Source organism: Moschus berezovskii, chromosome 28 (assembly GCF_049115385.1).
Source record: "Moschus berezovskii isolate FMDL1 chromosome 28, NW_MosBer_1.0, whole genome shotgun sequence".
NCBI classification, from domain to species: domain Eukaryota; kingdom Metazoa; phylum Chordata; class Mammalia; order Artiodactyla; family Moschidae; genus Moschus; species Moschus berezovskii.
In genome coordinates, this window is record NC_142487.1 from 22,342,152 (window position 1) to 22,368,281 (window position 26,130).

The 26,130-nt window shown below is 40.4% G+C and overlaps 1 protein-coding gene across 1 annotated transcript; it reads right to left on the minus strand.

The window, feature by feature from the left end:
* Nucleotides 1-5,607: 5,607 nt before the first annotated feature.
* Nucleotides 5,608-26,114, minus strand: STARD6 (StAR related lipid transfer domain containing 6). Its single transcript, XM_055417391.2, has 7 exons — nucleotides 25,378-26,114; nucleotides 23,160-24,738; nucleotides 22,917-22,995; nucleotides 20,060-20,186; nucleotides 16,557-16,674; nucleotides 14,056-14,149; nucleotides 5,608-5,934 (listed from the first exon to the last, which is right to left on the minus strand). The coding sequence occupies exons 2-7, from the start codon at nucleotides 23,251-23,253 to the stop codon at nucleotides 5,733-5,735; spliced, it is 714 nt and encodes a 237-aa protein (XP_055273366.2). The 5' UTR covers nucleotides 23,254-24,738; nucleotides 25,378-26,114; the 3' UTR covers nucleotides 5,608-5,732.
* Nucleotides 26,115-26,130: the final 16 nt, after the last annotated feature.

A 26,130-nucleotide genomic window follows, 5' to 3' on the forward strand; every position in this document is an offset into this window, starting at 1 on the left:
CAGTGCCAGACTTGGGATAAAGTTAAGTGTATGCCTCTGAGTTGTTGTGATTGTCTGTTATACATCATTATTGTGGCAATTGATATATGATAATTTACAGTAGTGTACAGAAGTCACCTAATTTATGAGAAAGATAAAGGATGTGAAGAAAGCATTAGTGAAAAAAAGTGGCAGTGGAAAACATTCAAATCCCAGAACAACCTTCAAGTGGAGGATAAAATTGAAAGCAACTTACTAAAACGATTATTATGGACTGCCATTTTTTAAAAAGGATTTTTGATATTTGTCAAAGCTATAAACCCTAAATCAAAGTTCATTCTGAAGAAACTCATATAACTGAAAAAACTCCCAGATTTTATGTCCAAAAAAGTTCAGTTCAGTCGCTCAGTTGTGTCCGACTCTTTGCAACCTCATGAATTGCAGCATGCCAGGCCTCCCTGTCCATCACCAACTCCCGGAGTTCACTCAAACTCATGAGCATTGAGTTGGTGATGCCATCCAGGCATCTCATCCTCTGTCGTCCTCTTCTCCTCCCGCCCCCAATCCCTCCCAGCATCAGAGTCTTTTCCAGTGAGTCAACTCTTCGCATGAGGTGGCCAAAGTATTGGAGTTTCAGTCTCAGCATCAGTCCTTCCAGTGAACACCCAGGACTGGTCTCCTTTAGGATGGACTGGTTGGATCTCCTTGCAGTCCAAGGGACTCTCAAGAGTCTTCTCTAGCACCACAGTTCAAAAGCATCAATTCTTCGGCGATCAGCTTTCTTCACAGTCCAACTCTCACATCCATACATGACCACGGGAAAAACCATAGCCTTGACTAGACGGACCTTGGTTGGCAAAGTAATGTCTCTATGCTATCTAGGTTGTTCATAACTTTCCTTCCAAGGAGTAAGCGTCTTTTAATTTCATGGCTGCAATCAGCATCCGCAGTGATTTTGGAGCCCAAAAAAATAAAGTCTGACACTGTTTCCACTGTTTTTCCATCTCTTTCCCATGAAGTGATGGGACCAGATGCCATGATCTTTGTTTTCTGAATGTTGAGCTTCAAGCCAACCTTTTCACTCTCCTCTTTCACTTTCCTCAAGAGGCTTTTGAGTTCCTCTTCACTTTCTGCCATAAGGGTGGTGTCATCTGCATATCTGAGGTTATTGATATTTCTCCCGGCAATCTTGATTCCAGCTTGTGCTTCTTCCAGCCCAGCGTTCCTCATGATGTACTCTGCATATAAGTTAAAATAAGCAGGGTGACAATATACAGCCTTGACGTATTATTATATGTGCCACTTGAACCTGTGTAGTGAAGGTGTACAATATAGTGTCGGCAGGTATTGTCTAGAAACTGACAAAACTGAGAAATTATCTTTTCCTGCACCCTGTCAAACTTTAAAATGTAGACTTCTGAAAAAGTTAGGCAAAATTATAATATCTCTTGATAAAACTTCAGATTTATCTATTTCAGTTCATCCTATGATGGTGATAATAGGAGGGACCTTGATTTTGGACAGATACTGATTTTAATACTCATCTATTTATTCAAAATGTATATTTAATTCGATGTACTTATATTTTTATAGAATTTAAAATTATAAATTTATTCTGTTAAGTATCTGAAGACATGAAAGACATCTAGGATGAAACTCATTTTCATTATAGTGGATGTAATTTTATATTTCAAAGAGTCTTGGTAATTTTCCAGCTTATGAGATCAACTACATATATTATTGTTTACTTTCTAATGTTGCAGAGATCTCACATTAGTGAAATGTCAGCTCTGCTGTATTGTTTTTGCTTTCATTATTTACATTTTCAATCCTTAGTTTCTTTATGGAAATCTTTTAAACTCATTTCTCCATTTTCCAAGGATTTTTTTTCATTAAAACTATCAATTTAAACGTATCTATAGAAAACCCAATTTTCAAAATATACTGAAAGCCAACAGTCACTTTCAGAACTTCCACATCGTGGAACTTATTCTTACTCCTCAGAATGTCGTGTATAATGTATGTGTCTCAGGACTCTTTCATAAATGGCTAGCTGTGACACTGGAGTCAAAGTACACAGTATATATTAGTAATTAGCGATTTTTTTTTGAAAAAAAATATAAATAGAAGTTGTACTATTTTATTTCTGCACTCCAGTGGAACCCCCACCCCCACCCCTTTTGCTTTTCCTACCACAGGTACTGGAATAACTTTAAATACCAAGCATGGCCATGTGTTCCACTCTTGGCTAATGAGATGTGAGCATCTTTGACTGAGTGAGGCGATTTCCCAAAAAGCTACGTGTAACAGGGTGAAATCAAGTAAAATGTCTTTTAGCTTTGCCCTTCTTTGTGCTGCTCGGAACACTGGGGCAGAAAGGAGCTGTAAGCAAAGCAGAGTGCCCGGCCTCAGCTGTCGTTAGTTTTGTACTGTGCGTCCCCAGACTTCTTGTATGAGAGCAGTAAACCTCTCAACAGTGTGTTCTCTGAAAGTCCTTTTATTTCTTTTTGCAGCCAAATAGTTTCTTAACTGATATAATCATGTTGCACTGTTCTGGTTCATTAACATATGTCCAGCATCATGGTTAGATAAGATCCAAGCTATGAAGGTGCATAGGGAATAAGCATTTCTTTGATTCAATACAAACATTTTATTTTGGTAATTCCAGTTATGTCTGAGTATCTGAGATTATTAGGAGAGTTGTATGATTAGATTATTTAAAAGATTTAAAAATCAGTTTAGAATTGTTATTTTTATTTTTCAATATTATTTGGATGACAGTATTACCTTCAAATTTGTGTTATATGGGGTTTTTGTTACTACAGATGACACCTTTCATAATACTTCTTCATAAGGCCTTTCTTAGAGCAAAACTTTTAATTTTGATGAAGATTAACATTACTTTTCCTTACATGAATCATACTTTTGGTATCCAGTGTAAGAACTCTGCCTAGCTGTAGGTTGTGAAGATTTTTCTCCTAAAAGTTTTATAATTTAATGTTTTACATTTAAGCCCCTGTTCCATGATAATTTTTGTATAAAGTGCAAGGTTAGGTCTTTGGATGTCAGTTACTCCAACACCATTTGCTGAAAGGTTGTCCTTCCTTCACTGAATTCTTTCGCACCTTTCGATCCCTGGCTTGGGAAGATCCCTTGGCAGAGGAAATGACAACCTGCTATGGTATTTTCGCCTGAAAAATCTCATGGACAGAGGAACCTGGTGGGCTCCAGTCCATGGGGTCACAAAGTGTTGGACACGGCTGAGCATGCACGCACAACCATCGAATGTGCTTTAAAGTGCTCCCGAGAATACATTAGTGACATTTGACCTTTCCACCTCTTTTGACCCATTCTGGTCTTGCTTCCCGAAGGACTGTGGATCCTACTGAACGTTCTGTCTCAGCAGGCAGTCTCCTAGTTGCGGTGTCACGGAGGGCTGGTGGGAGTGTGCACTCAGCTTCCCACTGGGCCCAGCTCCCGCCACCCTGCTGAACGGAGACTGACCGAGTCGTGAGGGGGCAGCACAGCCCCCTTTCTGGCAGGAATGGGCCCTGATTTGCATTATTTGTTGCTTCCAATTACAAATACAAGCTCAGCTCTGCACTTGGTCCCGATGACCACCAGGGCAGGAAGAGGACGTGCAGTGCTGACCGGCCCCACGACCCACACCTGGTTTCCCCTCCCCGATGCCACCTAGGAGCGGAGCCCCAGATTCCCGCTGAGCCCTGCTGACTGCAGCCGGGGTGCACCGGTTTCCTTAAGTGATGCAGATGACCACAAATTTGGTGGCTTGGAGGAACAGAAATTTATTCTCCGTTCCGGAGGCTGGAAGTCTGAAATCCAGGCGTCCGCAGGGTCACGCTTAGTCTGGAGGCCCTAGGGGAGAATCCTTGTTTCCCTCTCAGCCTCTGGCAGCTCCGGGTGTCCCTCTGCTTGTGGTCGCAGCATGTCATCCCTGCCTCTGTCTTCACATGGCCTCCTCTTCACACAGCTCTCCCACGTGCAACTCTTCCGGCGCACTTGGGGTTGTATTGAGAGCCCACCCACATGATCCAGGGTGACCTCATTCTGAGGTTCTCAATTACATCTGCCTAGATCCTTTTTCCAAATAAGGTCACAGGGCTCCAGGGATTTGGCAAGGACATACTTTTTGGGGTCACCAGTCCACTCACCACAGAGGGGAGGCCATCGCAGCTGGGTAGGGTGGGCGGCTTGGCATTTGCTGGGCTGCGGTGACACCAGGGATCAGGGAGGCTGACTGGTGAGCAGCCTTTCCTTGAACTAGCTGGTTAATTCATGGTGCTGCCAGGCGGGACTGGAAGCTCATTTTGCTACTGGCTGTCACTGCCACAACCCCGGCCGGGATACCAAGGCTCCCTACCTGCCTCTGCCAGTTAAGGTGGACAGTGAGCTCCTCCTCAACCTTGAAGACGCCAGGAGGCAGGGCGGCTGCGGTTTTTAGGTTGCTGTTTGGCTACAGTTCTGTAGGCCAGCCTTCTGTGTGTGGACACTCCTACGAGAGGAGCAGGGGAACAGGCTCTTTCCTAAAGCCTCCCCAACCTCTGCTGCTTTCTACCTGCCGTTCAGCAGTGCCAGGTTGGAGGCTTCTGCAGCGCCCCGTCTCAAATATACAGACAGTAATAAGGGAAGCCAGAGAACTCTCTGCTAGGACGTTCCTCAGGTGCCCAGGTCCTTGACCAGTTTGCCGCCTTCTTTCTATCTAAACTGGAGTCTTCCTATGCTTGCCTGGTGAGTGCAGGGTCTTCTAGTTTTAGGAGGAAAGACTTGGGAGGAATGGGCTACTACATTCTGCCCAGACCAGAATCTGATTCATGATTCAACTCCTGATACCAGATTGTTGTTGTTGTTTGGTCAATAAGACGTGTCTGAGATTTTTGTGACCCCATGAATAGCAGCCCGCCAGGCTCTTCAGTCCATAGGATTTCCCAGGCAAGAAAACTGGAGTGGGTTGACATGAAATCCTCCAGGGTATCTACCTGACCCAGGGATCGAACCCGCTCTCCTGTATTGGTAGGCATATTCTTTACCACTGATTCATTAGGGAAGCCTGCACATTCTAGCGGAGAAGGCAATGGCACCCCACTCCAGTACCCTTGCCTGGAAAATCCCATGGATGGAGGAGCCTGGTAGGCTGCAATCCATGGGGTTGTGAAGAGTCGGACATGACTGAGCAACTTCACTTTCACTTTTCACTTTCATGCATTGGAGAAGGAAATGGCAACCCACTCCAGTGTTCTTGCCTGGAGAATCCCAGGGACAGTGGAGCCATCTATGGGGTCGCACAGAGTCGGACATGACTGAAGCGACTTAGCAACAGCAGCACATTCCAGACATCAACTGTCAAACATTCTAGCAGACTTCAATTATTACCTTCATGTTTCCTATAGTTATTGATTTAAGCAGTAAGACAATTTAAAATATATTTTAATCTTTAATTAGTGCTGACTTCTGATTGTATATGCTTTCTTATTGATGTTTTATTGCAGAGGATTTTCCAGGGGGAAAAAGCAAAAAATAAAAGTGCATTCAGAACCCTTGTTGTTTAGCATTATTCTTATATGAGATTAAAAACTATATTTAATGTTGTTGTCTTGTACAACTGTGTGGTCTCATTTTCAAGAAGTACCTTTAGTAATTTGTTCAAGAATACTGTTTAGAAGAGTGTCACAGTATTTATGCATATTGACTTAGAAGCAAAAGGCTGTAATTACCACACATGATTTTAAATGGCCTCATGTCTTCTTTAGGAATGATGAATGCCCATTATGATGATATCCACGTCTTGATGGAATTTTTTGTGTCTTTATTCCATCTTTTACATTGAGCATGAAACTTACTAAATTGGAAGGCATGGTTGCTTCAATTATTGATGGGGCCAATTTTCCTCTCATTTCTGTCTGAACAAACATCACTAGTTTGGAATATGCTGGATTCCTGTAAACAAAGGAAGAGTTAAAAAATATAAAGAATTTTTAAGTGTATCTGTTGAATTTACAAGTTTATAAGGAGCAGGATTCGTATTCATGACTGATTGCCAACACAGTGCTTATGACAGGGGAAACAGTGACTGAAGGAAGGAAAAAACATGTGGAATGATTTGCACACTCAAAATTATTTTACAAAAAATATTAAGTAGTCAGACTATATCTTAAAGTCTTCAGTTTCAGTTATCATTTGTCATTTTATCGACTTTTTAAAATTATAAAAGTAACGTATGCTTATGAAAACTTAAACAGTAGAGCATTTTCCTAATTCCCCTTCATTCTGTTCCCCAGAGACAGTCCCTATTTACAGTGTTGACTGCCTCTTTCCAGACTGTCATCTATGGATAGACAAAGATAACACATGTGCACATGTGTGTTTAGGTACGCTATGTATATGCACATGTACATTCTTACTTTTGCAAAAATGAGACATATTTATTTTTCTGGAACTAGTTTCATTTTCCTCTTAGTATGATACCACGCACCTCTGTGTCTATACAGATCAGCTTATTGTTTTTAATGATTGCATATGGTATTTCATATTCTATTAACCAGTCCTCTATTGACTATCATGGAGTTATTTCTTACTTTTTGCCACAATAAATAAAGCTGCAGTAAAACACCTTGTAATATATCCATTTGTACCTCTATAAATATTTATATTGAGTTTCTAGGTCAATGTTTTTGTGTATTTAACATTTTGAAGTGTTATCTCCAAACGACCTTCCAAGAAGACCGTAGTATTTTATATTCTAACTCAGTGAACTTCAAACTAGAGGATATGAAGACTTCCCAAGGGGTATGAGAGGCTGAATAACATTTAAGGGAATAAATTTTCAAATCTCTGACTTCCATGTACCTTTTCCTTAAACTGATCTGAGAATATCTCTCTGATAGACATGGCAGCTTTTGTCCCACCAGCCTGATCACATCAGCCTTTGTTATAGAACCTTCTGCTTTATAGAACCAAAGGATACCTGTCATCTCCCCCGACTAAGACTGAATGGTATTAAGGTGCTTTACCATGGCATATAAACATGAGCTGCTAAAGGAAAAATTCAATCAATGGAAAGTGAGTTAAGAAACTGAATGACAGATGACTTAGTAAGGTAATAAAAACTTACCAAGTCATGTCAATTCTTTGCTTTCAATAAAATTTAAGAATCTAATTGAGTTGTCAAATGATAAGTCATTAAAACCAATTTTTGACTATAGGTCACTACATAACATGGACTATAACTCAGAAGAATTTCGAGGGATTGAGTGATGGCACTAGAGATCTACTCTCCATTTTAACCCACCGTTCACGTGAACAAAGTTTCCTACACTTACGTTCATAAAAATGCAAAGTAGAAGTAGACTTGATGTCATTCTATCTGATGGGATATATAGACTAGGACTTTTGTCCCACATTTTTTACAGTTAAGTGAGTGTAAGTGATAGAAGCATGGACTCTCGAACCAGAATGCATAGTCAGAAGCTGAGCTTTGCTGTTATCTATGTGTAACATTGAGAAAGTTACTTAATTTCTCTGGGTTTCCATTTTCTTTTCTGCAAAATGGGGATAGTAAGATGACTACTTTATAGAGTTCTTGTGAGGATCAAATAGTTGACATTGGTATCTGTAAATTAATTATAACACTAAGAAGTTTTCAATAACAATTTACTTTTACATTTAACAATTATGTAATACATTTTTATTTTGATCAGTGGGTAATAATAACAATTTAAACCAGTACAAATAAACTTATTTTAACATTTAGATACTTCAGTTCAGTTCAGTCACTCAGTCCTGTCCAACTCTTTGCGACCCCATGAATCGCAGCACGCCAGGCCTCCCTGTCCATCACCAACTCCTGGAGTTTACCCAAACTCATGTCCATTGAGTTGGTGATGACATCCAACCATATCATCCTCTGTCGTCCCCTTCTCCGCCTGCCCTCAATCTTTCCCAGCATCAGGGTCTTTTCAAATGGGTAAGCTCTTCGCATCAGGTGGCCAAAGTATTGGAGTTGCAGCTTCAACATCAGTCCTTTCAATGAACACCCAGGACCGGTCTCCTTTAGGATGGACTGGTTGGATCTCCTTGTGAGTAAGAGCCTTCTTCAACACCACAGTTCAAAAGCACCAATTCTTCAGTGCTAAGCTCTCTTCACAGTCCAACTCTCACATCCATACATGACCACTGGAAAAACCATAGCCTTGACTAGATGGACCTTTGTTGACAAAGTAATGTCTCTGCTTTTTAATATGCTGTCTATGTTGGTCATAACTTTCCTTCCAAGGAGTAAGCGTCTTTTAACACTTCTTTTAATTTGGCTGCAATCACCATCTGCAGTGATTTTGGAGTCCCAAAAAATAAAGTCAGGCACTGTTTCCCCATCTGTTTGCCATGAAGTGATGGGACTGGATGCCATGATCTTGGTTTTCTGAATGCTGAGCTTTAATCCAACTTTTTCACTCTCCTCTTTCACTTTCATCAAGAGGCTTTTGAGTTCCTCTTTACTTTCTGCCATAAGGATGATGTCATCTGCATATCTGAGGTTATTGATATTTCTCCCAGCAATCTTGATTCCAGCTTGTGCTTCTTCCAGCCCAGCGTTTCTCATGATGTACTCTGCATATAAGTTAAATAAGCAGGGTGACAATATACAACCTTGACGTACTCCTTTTCCTATTTGGAACCAGTCTGTTGTTCCATGTCCAGTTCTAACAGTTGCTTCCTGACCTGCATACAGGTTTCTCAAGAGGCAGATCAGGTGGTTTGGTATTCCCATCTCTTTCAGAATTTTCCAGTTTGTTGTGATCTACACAGTCAAAGGCTTTGGGATAGTCAAAAGCCCAATAGATAAAGCAGAAATAGATATTTTTCTGGAATTCTATTGCTTTTTCAATCATCCAACGGATGTTGGCAATTTGATTTCTGGTTCCTCTGCCTTTTCTAAAACCAGCTTGAACATCTGGAAGTTAATGGTTCATGTATTGCTGAAGCCTGGCTTGGAGGATTTTGAGCATGACTTTACGAGCGTGGGAGATGAGTGCAACTGTGCAGTAGTTTGAGCATTCTTTGGCATTGCCTTTCTTTGGGATTGGAATGAAGACTGACCTTTTCCAGTCCCGTGGCCACTGCTGAGTTTTCCAAATTTGCTGGCATATTGAGTGCAGCACTTTCACAGCATCATCTTTCAGGATTTGAAATAGCTCAACTGGAATTCCACCAGCTCCACTAGCTTTGTTTGTAGTGATGCTTCCTAAGGCCCACTTGACTTCACATTCCAGGATGTCTGTCTCTAGGTGAGTGATCACACCACTGTGATTATCTGGGTTGTGAAGATCTTTTTTGTATAGTTCTTCTGTGTATTCTTGCCACCTCTTAATATCTTCTGCTTCTGTTAGGTCCATACCATTTCTGTCCTTTATTGTGCCCATCTTTGCATGAAACGTTCCCTTGGTATCTCTAATTTTCTTGAAGAGATCTCTGCTGTTGCTTCTGCTAAGTCACTTCAGTCGTGTCCGACTCTGTGTGACCCCATAGACGGCAGCCCACCAGGCTCCCCCATCCCTGGGATTCTCCAGGCAAGAACACAGGAGTGGGTTGCCATTTCCTTCTCCAATGTGTGAAAGTGAAAAGTGAAAGTGAAGTCGCTCAGTCGTGTCCGACCCTTAGCGACCCCACGGATTGAAGCCTACCAGGCTCCTCCATCCATGGGATTTTCTAGGCAATAGTACTGGAGTGGCTTGCCATTGCCTTCTCCGGAAGAGATCTCTAGTCTTTCCCATTCTGTTGTTTTCCTCTATTTCTTGGGATTGATCACTGAGGAAGGCTTTATCTGTCCTTGTTATTCTTTGGAACTCTGCATTCAAATGGGTATGTCTTTCCTTTTCTCCTTTGCTTTTCATTTCTCTTCTTCTCGCAGCTATTTGTAAGGCCTCCTCAGACAGCCATTTTGCTTTTTTGCATTTCTTTTTCTTGGGGACGGTCTTGATCCCTGTCTCCTGTACAATGTCACAAACCTCCGTCCATAGTTCATCAGGCATGCTATCAGATCTAGTCCCTTAAATCTATTTCTCACTTCTACTGTATAATCATAAGGGATTTGATTTAGGTCATACCTGAATGATCTAGTGGTTTTCCCCACTTTCTTCAATATAAGTCTGAATTTGGCAATAAGGAGTTCATGATCTGAGCCACAGTCAGCTCCCGGTCTTGTTTTTGCTGACTGTATAGAGCTTCTCTATCTTTGGCTGCAATCTGATTTCGGTGTTGACCATCTGGTGAAGTCCATGTGTAGAGTCTTCTCTTGTGTTGTTGGAAGACGGTGTTTGCTATGACCAGTGCATTCTCTTTTCAAAACTCTATTAGCCTTTGCCCTGCTTCATTCTATACTCCAAGGCCAAATTTGCCTGTTACTCCAGGCATTTCTTGACTTCCTACTTTTGCATTCTAGTCCCCTATAATGAAAAGGACATCATTTTTGGGTGTTCTAAAAGGTCTTGTAGGTCTTCATAGAACTGTTCAACTTCAGCTTCTTCAGCATTACATAGGGTCACAGAAATTAAAAGCAATTTTAAAAATAAGGTACTTATTCTTATAGAGGTATGATAGAAAAGAAACACTGATTGATAAAAGAACCCAAAGCATAAAATATATTTTATTTGGATAAAATTATGCAAGGGAAAAAGAGTAAAAATATCAGATCAAGGAGAAAAGAAATGATATAATATTTCTGACTGTTAAAGGTTATATGTATTTTGAAACTGATAATGTAGTGGGAGGTTTCAAGTTGTTACGGTACTGAGGTTCTGATGAATGCACTTAGAAGGGTGATATAAACATTTTTTTAAAATGTCAAGATTAATAGTATGTTGGTAATTTCACCCTCTTGATATAGTGCTATGCAAAATTTTAATATCAACTTAAAAATGTGTAAGGCAATATATGGTTTTACAAAATTCTCTTAGAGGGGTTTGAAGACCATTGCTCCAACCAACCATCTGAGCATCCATTTTCTTAAACCCTTTTCCATGCAGAGTTTAGACTAGTTTTACATTGTCTCAAATGCCTGGACTCACTAGCAATTTGTATGGCCTTAAATCTCTATGTGAATTTACTAGGGCTTTACACACTTAACAAAGCTTTTCCAAGATTTACTGTGGAAAAGTCTCTGATGCTGGGAAAGGTTGGTGGCGGGAGGAGAAGGGGACGACCAAGAATGAGATGGCTGGATGGCATCACCGACTCTGTGGACATGAGTTTGAGTGAATTCTGGGAGTTGGTGATAGACAGGGAGGCCTGGCGTGCTGTGATTCATGGGGTCGCAGAGAGTCGGACACGACTGAGCGACTGAACTGAACTGACATTTACTGTAGATAGTATGTTTTATAAATTTACTGCAGGACTTGAGCTGCACAGAAGGAAAAGGTACAGAAGAATCACTTTTTTGTCAGTATCCTTCTCCAGCAGGTTGCTAGGCAGAGTTCCCACTCTGGGTAGAATATCTAAATTAGACTTTTTCTCTTTTTTTTTTCTTTGCAGTGGAAAGGGAATGGTGACAAGGTGCAAGAAGGGGACTTTGCCTGTGAAGCACACTTTAGGTTGTGTAACTTCCCAACCAGAGTCCCCACTAGCAGCTGATTCACCTACCTGATATGGAGTAATTATTTTTCCCTTGTTTTATCCTTTCCTGCTGTGGAGAATACAGTCTTGGCTATATAATCAAAATTGATAGATGGGGAGAAAGACTACATTGTCAACATCATCATCATCATCTGAACCAAGGATCCTGTCCATCAGTGTAAATATTTGTGGATTTTATTCTCTAATTCAGTAGAAAATATTAAGGAATGTGGGTCTAAATGTCATTCTATTTTGACTTCCTTCACATACATATTTTTCTCCTACTGAGTGGTTTACATCTGACCAATATAAAGTTTTACATGTCGTTTTGTATGCCAGTTTTAGAAAAGGCAGAGGCACCAGAGATCAAATTGCCAACATCCGCTGGATCATGGAGAAAGCAAGAGAGTTCCAGAAAAACATCTATTTCTGCTTCATTGACTATGCCAAAGCCTTTGACTGTGTGGATCACAACAAACTGTGGAAAATTCTGAAAGAGACGGGAATACCAGACCACCTGACCTGCCTCCTGAGAAACCTGTATGCAGGTCAGGAAGCAACAGTTAGAACTGGACATGGAACAACAGACTGGTTCCAAATAGGAAAAGGAGTACGTCAAGGTTGTATATTGTCACCCTGCTTATTTACCTTATATGCAGAGTACATCATGAGGAATGGTGGCCTGGAAGAAGCACAAGCTGGAATCAAGATTGCCGGGAGAAATATCAATAACCTCAGATATGCAGATGACACCACCCTTATGGCAGAAAGTGAAGAGGAACTCAAAAGCCTCTTGATGAAAGTGGAAGAGGAGAGTGAAAAGGTTGGCTTGAAGCTCAACATTCAGAAAACAAAGATCATGGCATCTGGTCCCATCACTTCATGGGAAATAGATGGAAAAACAGTGGAAACAGGGTCAGACTTTTATTTTTTGGGGCTCCAAAATCACTGCAGATGCTGATTGCAGCCATGAAATTAAAAGACGCTTACTCCTTGGAAGGAAAGTTATGACCAACCTAGATAGCATATTAAAAAGCAGAGACATTACTTTGCCAACAAAGGTCTGTCTAGTCAAGGCTATGGTTTTTCCAGTGGTCATGTATGGATGTGAGAGTTGGACTGTGAAGAAAGCCGATTGCAGAAGAATTGATGCTTTTGAACTGTGGTGCTGGAGAAGACTCTTGAGAGTCCCTTGGACTGCAAGGAGATCCAACCAGTCCATTCTAAAGGAGATCAATCTTGGGTGTTCATTGGAAGGACTGATGCTAAAGCTGAAACTCCAATACTTTGGTCACCTCCTGCGACGAGCTGACTCACTGGAAAAGACTCTGATGCTGGGAAGGATTGGGGGCAGGAGGAGAAGGGGACGACAGAGAATGAGATGGCTGGATGGCATCACCGACTCGATGGCCATGAGTTTGAGTGAACTCCGGGAGTTGGTGATGGACAGGGAGGCCTGGCGTGCTGTGATTCATGGGGTCACAAAGAGTCGGACATTACTGAGCGATTGAACTTTGTGTGCCAGTATCTTTTAATATAAAATCATTTAGCAAATATGTAAGGAAGTTGTAGAATTATATATACTGAATTAATATATATATGCATTTACAGAATATGTGTATTGGATGTCACCATCTTATCCAGTGGTTGGCCCCCTGTGGGCAAAGACTCATCTCTAATTTCTCTAGTTCATCCCTCTCTGAATTTACCTTCTGGGTAGATTATTCTGCAGGGATCTGTTCACAGTAAGTAGTCCATTGGAAAGAATACATTCAAAGTAAAGCATGGTTCATTGCTGATAAATGTAACTATTATATTTCTAGAGAAATTTATTTTTCATTTGCAAAAATCCTTTAATAATTCACAGAAGTGACTAATGGAGAAACATAAAACATCAGGTTAAGGTTAATTGGAGGGCATGATGATGTCTGTGAACATGTGACTAGTGCCAGAAACTGCAAATTATACTTTATAGGGAATTATCTCAGAGAAGGCAATGGCAAGCCACTCCAGTACTCTTGCCTAGGAAATCCTATGGATGGAGGAGCCTGGTTGGCTGTAGTCCGTGGGGTCGCTAAGGGTCGGACACGACTGAGCGACTTCACTTTCACTTTTCACTTTCCACTTTCACACATTGGAGAAGGAAATGGCAACCCACTCCAGTGTTCTTGCCTGGAGAATCCCAGGGACGGGGGAGCCTGGTGGGCTTCCGTCTATGGGGTCGCACAGAGTCGGACACGACTGAAGTGACTTAGCAGCACCAGCAGCAGGGAATTATCTATTCTGATTATACTTAAGATGAAAAATATTTGAAAAATTATCTTTAAAATTGTATTTAGGGGCATTTTCCCCCCCAACAGGATAAACCAGAAAATATTTCTGGTGAGTTAGTTAGCAAGTTACAAACTGAACTAAAAAACTATTAAACAATAAATATATGGAAATAACACTTACTCTTGCACAGGTAAACATATATAGCCACAAGCATGATTATAACCTCGGATGTAAGTTGAGGATGGAAGATATGCTGGAAAATCCACACTAGTAGCTAAGTGATCAAAAGAAAAATTAAAATGAAACCTATGCCACAAAGATGAAAAATTCTGTTTCCAGTAGCATATTTTCAAAAATGCATGACATAGCACTTGATTTAACACTGACATTAATTTTAACATAGGTGTATTTGTTTGCACACTTGAGTGTTTACACAGGCCAAAAATGAAAAAGTATCATGCTACAAGTACTAGCATGAAAAAGTATCACTACTGTCCTCTCAAACTTTTTCATGCTAGTACTTCTAAAGATGCTGCTACCTTTTACATACAAGAAGAACTGTTAAAAGTATAATTTATTTACTTTCTGAGATCTGAAGCAGAAATTACAAAGAAAAAGACTAGTCTACTAGGATAGATTTTTTTGGTTTATCATTTTTTAAATAAAATATTTGATGTGTTATTTAGCCTGTCAGAGGTAGTTTAAATGCTCTTTTCTGCCAGTTCCCTGTAGCTAACTTCAATGTACGATTAAAAATCAGTAGGTTTTTGTTTTAGGAATTATGCAGTGTAACTGCATGTGAAGGGAGCAGGGAGATCTGCTTATCATCACGTTTATGATAATTATAGATACTCTTACTAAAAAACATTTTAAAATATGTATTTCTTTAGTCTGTGCAACTGAATCCTGCTCATCAGAGAATTCTCCTATATGATTTTAATATACATAATCACTTCGGTAGGAAATATAACATTAAGCTCTAGTTAGGAGACAAATGTGGCTGTATGCATTTCCCAATTTCACGATCTGTTCCATCATCTTAATAGAGAGAGTTACGTTGGCAAAATGGTACTGCCAGAATTGATATTAACATATTTTTTCTGTTTAAAATATGGAGATTATATTTGTCTTTTATTTTTTTAATTTTGTTTCATTCCACAAACAAGTATGGATCTTTTGTGAGGCACACAGTGTAGTAGTTAGCACAGATTCTGGAAAACCAGGAAGACTTGAGCTGCTGATTAGCTATGTAACTTGATTTCTGTGAACTTCAGTTTCCTCACTGGTGAGAAAATGCATGCAAAACATTTAGCGAAAAGCAAAGCACACAGTAAGCTAAACAACAGTGGAAACATTAAGAAGAAAACTATCAGTGTTCATCAAAAACTCATTCAAAGAAAATCACTTAAAAGCAAATTCAGTAGTGATCAATGAATGACTGATTATAACAATTCATGGATTTTATCTTCTATACTTCTTTTTGACCTTCCCTTTGACCACCAAAAATGAGACACAAATAGAATGGTTTCAAGATAGACAATGAGATCAATAAGAGATCTCTGATGTAAATGGACAGTATTTTGTGTTATAGGCAGTGGATAAGTTTTTATGTGCCCTCATTTGAAAATAAGATGACTAATGACAGCTGTATGAAAATATATGAGACAAATATGTGAAAGTAATGAACATCAGTCCCCAGTGGGATCAACAGAGCTAATTGTCACGTGTGTGCTATTAGCAGAGCTATTACTCAGACTTGTACTCTGAAACTTAAGAGTCCTACAAGCAGAAAAGAGTAATTAGCAACAGTTAACTGTCCCCGTCCCCAAGTAGTTACATTAGGGGAAACTATTCACATAGGAATAGCGAGATTAAATTGAATTGTAGAGGGAAAAAAAGGGCTCTAGGCTACTACTGTCTTATCACAGGCCCTTCACCATAAATTATCTTGAGTTCTAGGAGTCCAAAGATCTCTGGGGTGTAAACTGGTACGTTTTAAGTGAATAATGCAAATAGGAAGTGGTTTACACATTTGCATTTTACAGAGTGACACATTTTTGGCCGGGGTGGGGGTAGGATAAGGACTGGAGAAGGAAATGGCAACCCACTCCAGTATTCTTGCCTGGGAAATCCCACGGACAGAGGAGCCTGGTGGGCTACAGTCCATTGGGTCACGAAGAGTTGGACACAACTCAGTGACTGAGCAACAAGCAATGGATGAGTATGTTAACCTTTCAGGTTTTAAAAGAAATGTAAGCACATTTATGAAAAGAGCTATCTAGTAGAATTTTCTTCAGGAGTTTTATCAGTTTTTAGATATATCCGTTCTACATATTCAAACATAAAAGTATATATCCAAAGATCCATTTCGCTTCTTGGTAGTTGTGTAACGTATGCTGTGAAGGTTTGGCCTGCGAGTATCTATCTATATTCAGTGCTGCAGGGTATATGCAGCAGGAAGGCCAGGAGAGGCCACAATCACTGACTATGATGTGAATGGCACTTCCAGAATCAGGTTAAAAACTTCAGGCTTACCTACATTAAACATGTATTCATTGGTCTCACCAAGTAAATACAAGAATAATTAATTGAAAATATTCTTTCAAACTGTGAGTTAAAAGAAAAAAATTTATTAATGACTCATAGTAATTCCCAAATGTGGGCAAAATGTTTCAACTTACAACTGATAACATCCATATTCCCTTCGTAGTGCTTCAAAGAGACTAAGTCGATAAAGTCTCGGGGGGAAATTGAGCCCATGGCAAAACTTTGTGTGATGGTATGACATATGAAAGTATCCTGAAACAAATCACATCATAAAGATTGCAACAATTATTTAATATCTGTTATTTGTACTGCTCCCCAAAGAATTTCATTGCCTAAGGTTGGCCTCTTTTTGGAAAAAGCAGGGCTTTGAGGTTTTAAGAGTTTATCACCAAGCTTGCATTTTCAGTGTTAAAGAAATATTAGATGTGTAATTATAAGTGCAAGTCAACAAAAGCAAAAATAAAAGAGTGGAACTACGTTAAACTAAAATGCCTCTGTATAGCAAAGGAAACCATTAATAAAACAAAAAGGTGACCCACAGAGCGGGAGAAAATATTTGCAAATCTTATCTCTAACAAGGGGTTCATATAAATTATAAATACAATAAATTTAGAAAAGAATCTTGATATTATCTAATCTTTGAACTTTTAGATGAAGAAATTGAAGCCCAACATTCAGTTACATGTAGAGCTAGAGAGATGCACAGAACTAGAACCCGGGTTCCAGATTTCCAGTCCAACAGTGTGTCTGCTACTCCACACCGACTAGGCAATATATTCGGAACAATATACTGACTTAGCAGCCCGCGATGTAAAACCTAAAATTAAAGAGCAATGTATGTGCTGCTTTGACATCTGTTAAAACTGGGAAGGTCTTGAAGGGCCAAAGTGCAAGATCCTCTCTCCACTCTGTTCCCATAGACAAGAGCCCTTGGTCCAACAACCCCCCTTTATCAGCAGGATAAGACACGGTTCCTACTTATACCTGAGTAGTGGGTTTCACTTCCCTGCTACCCTGTAGAATTAGTCCAACAACCAATCAGATCCTCCTGCAAGAGTCAGGGGTCACCTCAGCTTCTTGATACTACAAAGCCTGCTGTGCACAACCCCTGGTGATTAACTCTGTTACTGAGTGCAACTCCCCTGTCACACTGCGGGGCATGGTGTGTCCTGGAGAGCTTAGCTGAGCTACCCCATGTATTACTGCCTCAGCATCCATTCTGTTTGGCCAAGCAGCCTGCGGGGGCCTTAAACTAACACCAGCTCTCTCACGTAAGCACAACCTACATAATAGCCTGCAGAGTCATAAGCAGATGTAAGTTCCTGATGAGACTTCCCCAACAGCCCTTCTGATCAGCAGTCTCCCACACTTTCCAGGGCCTTCTCCTTGTGAGCCCCTTAGATCAGACCCTCTGTGTAGTTTACCAAAATCCTGCCCTGTTTGGCTCCAAATGTTCAATCTGGCCTTAGCCTAGGAACCTCAAAGCACTCTACTCACAGACCCTAATAAAGAAAGGCGCGAGTCCACCTCTGCACCCTGCCTTGACCTCCCGACACGGGGCCCTTAACGTGTGCTGTGCACTTCCTCCAGGACTGTAATAAACTTCTCTATTTCAATTTCTCTCGTGGTCATCTGTTGAACCTGGCTCACCACTGGTACCCTGTGCCCCACCAACAAATGTTAATTTAACAAAGTCTTAACAGTCTTCCTCTCCTGGGATGTGATTAGGATTAATAAACTGCTGTAGATCTTATTTGTCTAAGTGCTCGTGTCAAGTGTTTGCTTGACCCATAACCCTAGAGCAGGAATCCCTTCCTCACCAGTGGGGTGAGCGAGTCAATTAAAATGCTCCCTTGCAAAATGAATGCTGCATTCATAGGAAGGCAGCAAAATTCCTCTCATTGTGTAATGTGATTCAGAGATATTATGGTATACTGAAAAAGACATCAAATCTGAATCAGAAGATCAGTGTAAGTCCTGGTTCTACCGTACACTGTGTTGATCTTGGGCAAATCTAAATTTCTCTGGCCACCTGATGCGAAGAACTGACTCACTTAAAAAGACCCTGATGCTGGGAAACACTGAAGGCAGGAGGAGAAGGGGATGGCAGAGGATGAGGTGGTTGGGTGTCATCACTGACTCAATGGACATGAGTTTGAGTAAACTCCGGGAGTTGGTGATGGACAGGGAGGCCTGGTGTGCTGCAGTCCATGCATGGGATCGCAGAGAGTCAGACATGACTGAGCGACTGAACTGAACTGAACTGAACTGAAATTTCTCTGAATATGTTTTCAAGTCTTTTGATGCCAAATCTACTATACTTTCCATTAATGTAGCTGACTTGTAGCAAAAACAGAAATATCTGAAATGCTAATGAAACTGTGTAATTAGTATCATACAATTACGAATGAAACAATACAGTGTTTGCATTTTCATTTGTGACAGACCAAGTTCAAATCCCAAGAGGGTCACAGACATGTTCTCTGTGGACAAGAACTCCAGAGCCTTTCTACAAGATGAAACTACTTTACCTTCTCAGGCTTTTCTACAACCTCACCCTCATCCCAGATTTTAAAATCAGTATAATAAAAGAGGTACAGTTAACCTACAGAGTTCTAAATAAATGATAAAGTGATGGCAGGTATGTGGGACATTTGTTTTGATGAGTGAAATGGGCTTGGAAACTTGAAGAACCAGACTCGGTAATCTGGAATTTTACAAATGCAACTGTTTGTAAAAATTATAAAAGTTTGCATTCCACCAACATTCTTCACGTTTACCACTTCCTTCTAATAAAAGTATTATTAGCCAAAATACAGAACTCACTTTTTAAAAACAGCTTGCTAAGGTATAATTTACGTGTCGTGAAGTCTAGCAGTCTTTGTGAGTAAGGCAGTGACACGGCCCTGGAGCAGAGTTCGGCCCCTCGGCCAGCTCTGCCTTCTCCCACCTCTCCCTCCTCCGCCGCGTCTGGTCTCCCCCGTCTCACCCATCCCCTCTCCTCCTGGGCTCTCAGTGTGTCCTCGCCTCACTCAGCTTCCCTCTCCCCTTCCAAGCCCTGTTTGCCTCGTGCATTCTGTCTTCCCTTCTCTGACCTCTAGAACTTTACCTTTTTACTCCATTACCTGCACTCTTCTTTTCTCTGATTTTATTCTTCCTCTTCATCTCTGAGATAATGTATTTGAAAGCGTTTCTAAAACCACAACCATTATAATGTTATTCACACCTGCTTTTAAAAAGTTACAGGCTATTTGTTCCTAAGTCCTTACCAGTGTCTACAATGTTACCTAGTGTGTTATGACCAAGACAGATCTACTGGCTTCCATCAACAAGGCATGCTCAATCTTTTTTCCCCTTGATGCAGGAGGCAAATCCATGAGTTCAGTCCTCTTAGTAACCAAAGGCACATGTCTGCAGGAGCGCTGACGAGATTCAGAATGTGGAATGCACTAACAATAGAATAAAGCTAACTGGAATGGAACTCTCAACTAATAAAGAAAACAGTTTTAAGCTTTTTAAAAAGATTTCAACTTGATTTGAATATATAAAATACAGATGTAATAAACTGAAATCACTAAGATATAAAAGCTAAAACTGCATTAATACAGTAAAAGTCCAACGTTAAACAATAAATTACTGAATCAATCTTTAGTACCATGTTGTACATTTTCAATGATTTGTCCCATGTGACTCTGTTTTCAGGTTTGAAGAGGAAATCAGATAGTTTAGATGTCGATTCTGGAATCATTCCTTCAACACGATATCTATGGTTAACAAATTAAAGAAAATTCAAAATTTAATTGAATTTAGCCTAAGTTGAAAATATGGTATCACAGTATAAAGCACACTCATTTAACAAATAATGTAAAGAAAATTTGAAGGTAATATTAGCAATTTAAAATACTAATATTCAATTGTAAGTTGTTGCTTAGTTGCTAAGTCATGTCTGACTCTTTTGTGACCCCATGGACTGTAGCCCGCCAGGCTCCTCTGTCCGTGGAATTTTCCAGGCAAGAATACTAGAGTGGGTTGCCATTTCCTTCCCCAGGGGATCTTCCTGACCCAGGGATCAAGCCTGTGTCTCCTGTATTGGGAGGCGGATTCTTTACCACTGAGCCACCAGGGAAGCCAGTAATAGTTTTATTTAAATATGCATTGCAATAATTGATATAAATTATTTAAGAATTCGTTTTTCAACAAATTTTGACTGTTTCTATAGTTGTCTTTTGTTATTTGGCTGCACTGTGTCTCAGTCGCAGCACCCAGCTGGGCTCTTTGCTGCTGTGTGCGGGCTTCCCTCTGGGTCTGGCTCGTGGTCTCCAGAGTACACACGTTCAGTAGTCTCGGGGAGTGGGTGCAGTTGCCCTATAGCTTGTGGGATCTTAGTTCCCCAAGCAGGGATTGAACCACATCCCCTGTATAGGATGGTGGATGCTTAACCACTGGGAAGTCCCTACCGTTGTCTTTTTAAAGGGACTACATTCATTTAGAATTTTTCTAAACTCTTTCTCATAAACTTTTACATGCTGTATTTATCATAAGCTTCAAGTAACTGATGAGACACCTGTGTGGCTATGCAGCATCTTGTGGCCTTAATTCTTAATTTAAGAATGTAATATGATATAAGCAGAGGTCAGAAAACTTTTCAGTAAAGAGCCAAATGGTAAATAATTTGGCTCTGCAGACTTCATGTTCTATGTTGCAATTATTCAACTTTATTAGTGCAGCAGTGAAACAGCCATAGACAATATATAATAAATGGGCCTGTCTGTATAATAATTAAACTGTCAGTTTTCATTCCAATCCCAAAGAAAGGCAATGCCAAAGAATGTTCAAACTACTATACAATTGCACTCATTTCATGTGCTGGCAAGGTAATGCTCAAAATTCCTCAAACAGGCTTCAGCAGTGAACTGAGAACTTCAGATTTACAAGCTGGATATAGAAAATGCAGGGTTTTAGAAAACCAGAGATCAAATTGCCAACAGCTGTTGCATCACAGAAAAAGCAAGGGAATTCCAGAAAAACATCTATTTCTGCTTCACTGACTTCGGCTAAAGGCTTTGACTGTGTGAATCACAATGAACTGTGGGAAATTCTAAAAGAGATGGGAATACCAGATCACCTTACCTGTCTCCTGAGAAATCTGTATGCAGGACAAGAAGCAACAGCTAACTGGACATGGAACGATGGACTGGTTCAAAGTTGGGAAAGGAATAAGGCAAGGCTGTATATATACTGTCACCCTGCTTATTTAACTTCTGTGCAGAGTACATCAAGTGGAATGCTGGGCTGGATGACTCAAAAGCTCAAATCAAGATTGCTGGGAGAAATATCAACAACCTCAGATATGCAAATGATACCACTCTAGAGGAAATCAACCCTGAATATTCATTGGAAGGACTGATGCTGAAGCTGAAGCTCCAATACTTTGGCTACCTGATGGGAAGAACTGACTCATTAGTAAAGACCTTGATGCTAGGAAAGACTGAAGGCAGGAGGAGAAGGGTTGACAGAGGATGAGATGGTTGAATGGTCTGTGACTCAATGGACATGAGTTTGAGCAAGCTCTGGGAGATGAAGGACCGGGACCCCTGGCGTGCTGCAGTCCATGGGGTCGGAAAGAGTCAGACACAACTGAGCCACCACCCACACCCACCCCCACACCAAAAGAAACTGAATCAAATTTGGTTTTCTAAATAACACATCAAGATCAATAAATGAACAACTTTTAAAAATATGGTTTAAAAAACGTTTGCACAATTTCCCTTAGTGTATTTGAATCTGAAGCACCAGGTTCCTAAAAAATATCCTTAAAAGCAGCTTACAGAAAAAAATTATAAAAGAATCTGCCTGCCAATTGCAAGAGACTCAGACATGAGTTCGATCCCTGGGTCAGGAAGATCCCCTGGAGGAGGAAATGGCAACCCACTTCAGTATTCTTGCCAGGAAAATTCCATGGACAGAGTACCCTAGAGGGTTACAGTTCATGGGGATGGAAAGAGTCAGATATAACTGTGCAACTAAACGTGTCCGCACATGTACACACACACACACCCCCACACCACACACAATATCCTTAAAAGCACTTACAGAAAAAATTATATATATTTGCAAGAGAAATATATTGGGGAAATAAACTTTATCTTTAAGTGGTTCACTTAATAGAAAGGTATAATGTTGAAAAGACCACAAAATACTCTAAGAAAATACCAATCTATTTTTACAGTAATTAGTTCTTGAAGTGGAAATTTCCTAGCTTTGTGAAGTATTCACTAGAAGTGATTTTTTTTCTGTCTTCAGGTTTGAAAATTAGATGGTACATATTATTTTACTTTTATTAATCCATGTTTCAACCAGTGACTTTACAAGTAATTTCTATTTCCTGTTCACTATCCAGTAATGTCTTATAGCTAATGAAGTAGCACTGAATTCTAGATACATCAATGTCATTGAATTCAAAACCATGATTATAAATAGGAAATTGTACTCACAGATTTCCATGGAATTTTTTAGAAGCCTTGCTGGAAACAGTTATTTTTTTCTCAAAGAGGAATAAAAAATCCACAAATAAATTAGATGTCAGATACAGAAAGAAATGAAATATAAAAAACAAACAAAAAAATGGAAGTAAAAACTTTTTTTGGTTTGTAAAAGAAAATATTTTTTAAAATGTCTTTGCAATGATTTGCTTTCCATTAAAAATCAAGCTCTTGAAATATATTTAACTTGTTTTCTTACTGAATTCTTAACCACTTTCCAGCCTGATGTATCTTGATAGTAACCTAAAATTTCTTGAGCAGTTTGTTGGGCAAGTGCCTTATAGTCCATCTACCTGCAAATATGCAAAATATTAAAAGCAAATGACTGGTGAGAATACAATCATACAAAGATTTTTAAAAATGCTGTATTATATTTTAATACTATTTCTAAATGTCTGTCACATAGCAATGAACAATAATTCCTTTTTGAATGCATGCATCTCTTCTTTTTTATTCAGTATTTCAAATGAGAAAATGTGATATATTACAAAGAGCAGGCTTTAGCTTTGGAGTCAGAGACTGGAGTCAAATCCTATCTCTGCCACTGACAAACTGTAAACCATGTTAATATTTCTCTTTCCCCATTTTATCAAACTGTATAACTGGGATAATACCTAACTCAGTAGAACCGATGTGAGGATAAAATGAAACAATGCACTTAAACATCTTACCCCTTTACCTGGCACATATTATTTCTAACAGCTCAGTCTTGCTTCCTTTCTCCTGTGAAGCAACATAATCTGTTGATCAGGGGTTATTGGGGCTTTATCTCTTTTAAAGTGAGTGACAGTGGCACTGAAGGGCCTGACCCCTGGTTTCCTCTCCAAAGTCCACTTCTTCCTGTTTCCTTCTCTCCCTCTTAGCACCAATTATGTTGAGCTTCTTGGTTGTTCCTCAGATACAACCAAGCAACCTCTTACCTCAGGGTCTTTGTACTTGCTGTTCCCTGTGCTTGTAATGTTCTTCCTCAGTGTGTTCACAACTGACCCTTCCTCATTAATGTCTTTGCTTAAATATTCTCTTCAGAGAGGATCAAGTGCATATCAATTCAGATCAGACAGATGTACTGAACTCCTGCTAAGGATTAACTATTGTGGTATCTGTGGCAAAGCAGTTGAGTATGATCTGTTTCTGCTTTGAACAAGCTCGGGAAGGTGGTGTCTCATTGGTCCTTTGGCCCATCACCCAGTTTTCAGTTAAGGGAAGCTGGCTGGTGGGGTGGAAAGAATGACAACACAGAACTGGATTCAAATCTTGGCTTTGTCATTTACCACCACCTTTATAATTTAGGGTAAACTGCTTAGCCTTTGGATTTCAATTTTCATTTCTATAGACGGGGGATAGTAATACTTGTCTCATGGGGTTATTATGAGGATTAAGTGATTTAATATATGTAGAAGTGATTGAAACAGTGTCAGGCCCTTCTTGGTGATCAAAGGTTAGTTTCTGCTTTTTCTCTAAATGGACATATTTAAATCTAGCTACAAACAAACAAAAACTCTCCTAAGAGCTGCCTGAATAAACCTTCTTAAAGTTTAATTATCAACACATGTCTTCCAGCTCTGGATCATAAATCTACTTTTCTCTTGTTTAGTTCTTTGGCAAGGCACAGCACCTAACTGACATCTATATTTGAAAAACGTTGGTGAACTGTTATAATTCCTTCTTGGGAGACTCTTGGTTTCTTTACCTTTCCTAATAGATCTAATCCAGAATTTTAATAACTACTGGGACTTTTCTCCAAATCCTCATGGATAGCTCCATATCTTTTAACCTGTGAAGGAACAAAAGTAGAAGCAGAATTATTTTGATCCATGAATTAGAAAATATATTTGATAATTTTCTTAATATTTTTTCAGTGTCTTTGGTTTGTACTTTATGTACTAATTTGGAAACATATACTATATGTTTCCTCAATGTAAGAAAAAGGTAGTAAGAACACAAAGATAATGTTTATGAAAAGAATCTTTAAGAAATTATCTTTTAAAAGGACAGGTTTAAAAGACACTAAGTGTGAAATGTGGATTAAAATGTCTTAAGTTTTTAAGCTCACGCCACTAACAATCCTTGTTTGGTCCCTGACCTGGGCTTCCCCCAGCGTATATAACACAGTCCTTTATTTCCTACCAACAACATACTTGATACTGAAGGATCATGAAATTGCAGATTGTTTGCAACATAATCACTAGAATATAAACTTTCTGTAAGGACTTTGTCTTACTCATTTTCAAATCACTAGCACTGCTTCCTGCCACAACAAACATGTGCTTAACCGAACCACTCAACTAAATCTTATAGCTTCTGGACCTTTTCGTTTGCCAAGAGAAAAAAAAAGGGATGGTTAGCCTAGTGGGCTAGAGAGGGTGACGAGGTAAAAAGAGCCAACGGCAAGGCTCCAGTTGGTCAGTATGACCTGGTGGTGTAACACTGGTTGAGCAGGAACACGTTCAGATGGGATAATGATCAAGGATATCTTCACCCACAGGGCCAGTGGAAAATAAACACAAACGAATATTGAGATGGCATCTTTTTCTGATAACACCACTCGGTTGAAACTGGATTCTTCGCACCTCGCAACCCGTCCCAGCCTTGTAGACCGCTCCCATATGTTGTAAGTGGCTTTCCCTCTTTCTGGGCTGCCTGAGTGGGTCCCCAATCCGTGCTGGGTCACTGCCATTCTTCCCTGGGAATCAAGGTCCCCAAGGAGACTGTTAAGTCGCATCGCGGGCCCAACTCTCTCCTCCAACTCCGCGTCTGCTTTGAACGCGAGGGGGCTGGTGGGGAGACCAGGGGAGCCGGGTTCACGGAAGGGAAGGGGAAGGCGCAGAGGGAGGGAGGGAAGAACGTGGTCTGGGGAGTGGCCCCCCGGGCCGAGTGGCGGTCTTTTCCTGGGAGCTGTTTCTGAAAGCAGGGAGGCCGAGCGTGTGTGGTGGGGACTGGAATGGAGGGGCTAGCTCTCAAAAGACCGAAACGGAAGCCGCCAGCGTTCCAGGTCCCCCTTTCTGCCCAGTCCCCTCTTGAAGCCTCGGGAAACTGGCCGAAGGAAGCTCAGCCTGTCATCCGTGGAGACCGGCCGCGCGGAGCCGTGACCAAGACCCGGAGGACGCCCGCGCGCGGGTCAGCACCGCTGAGGTAGCCTGGGATCTCCGCACCCCGGAAGACCCGG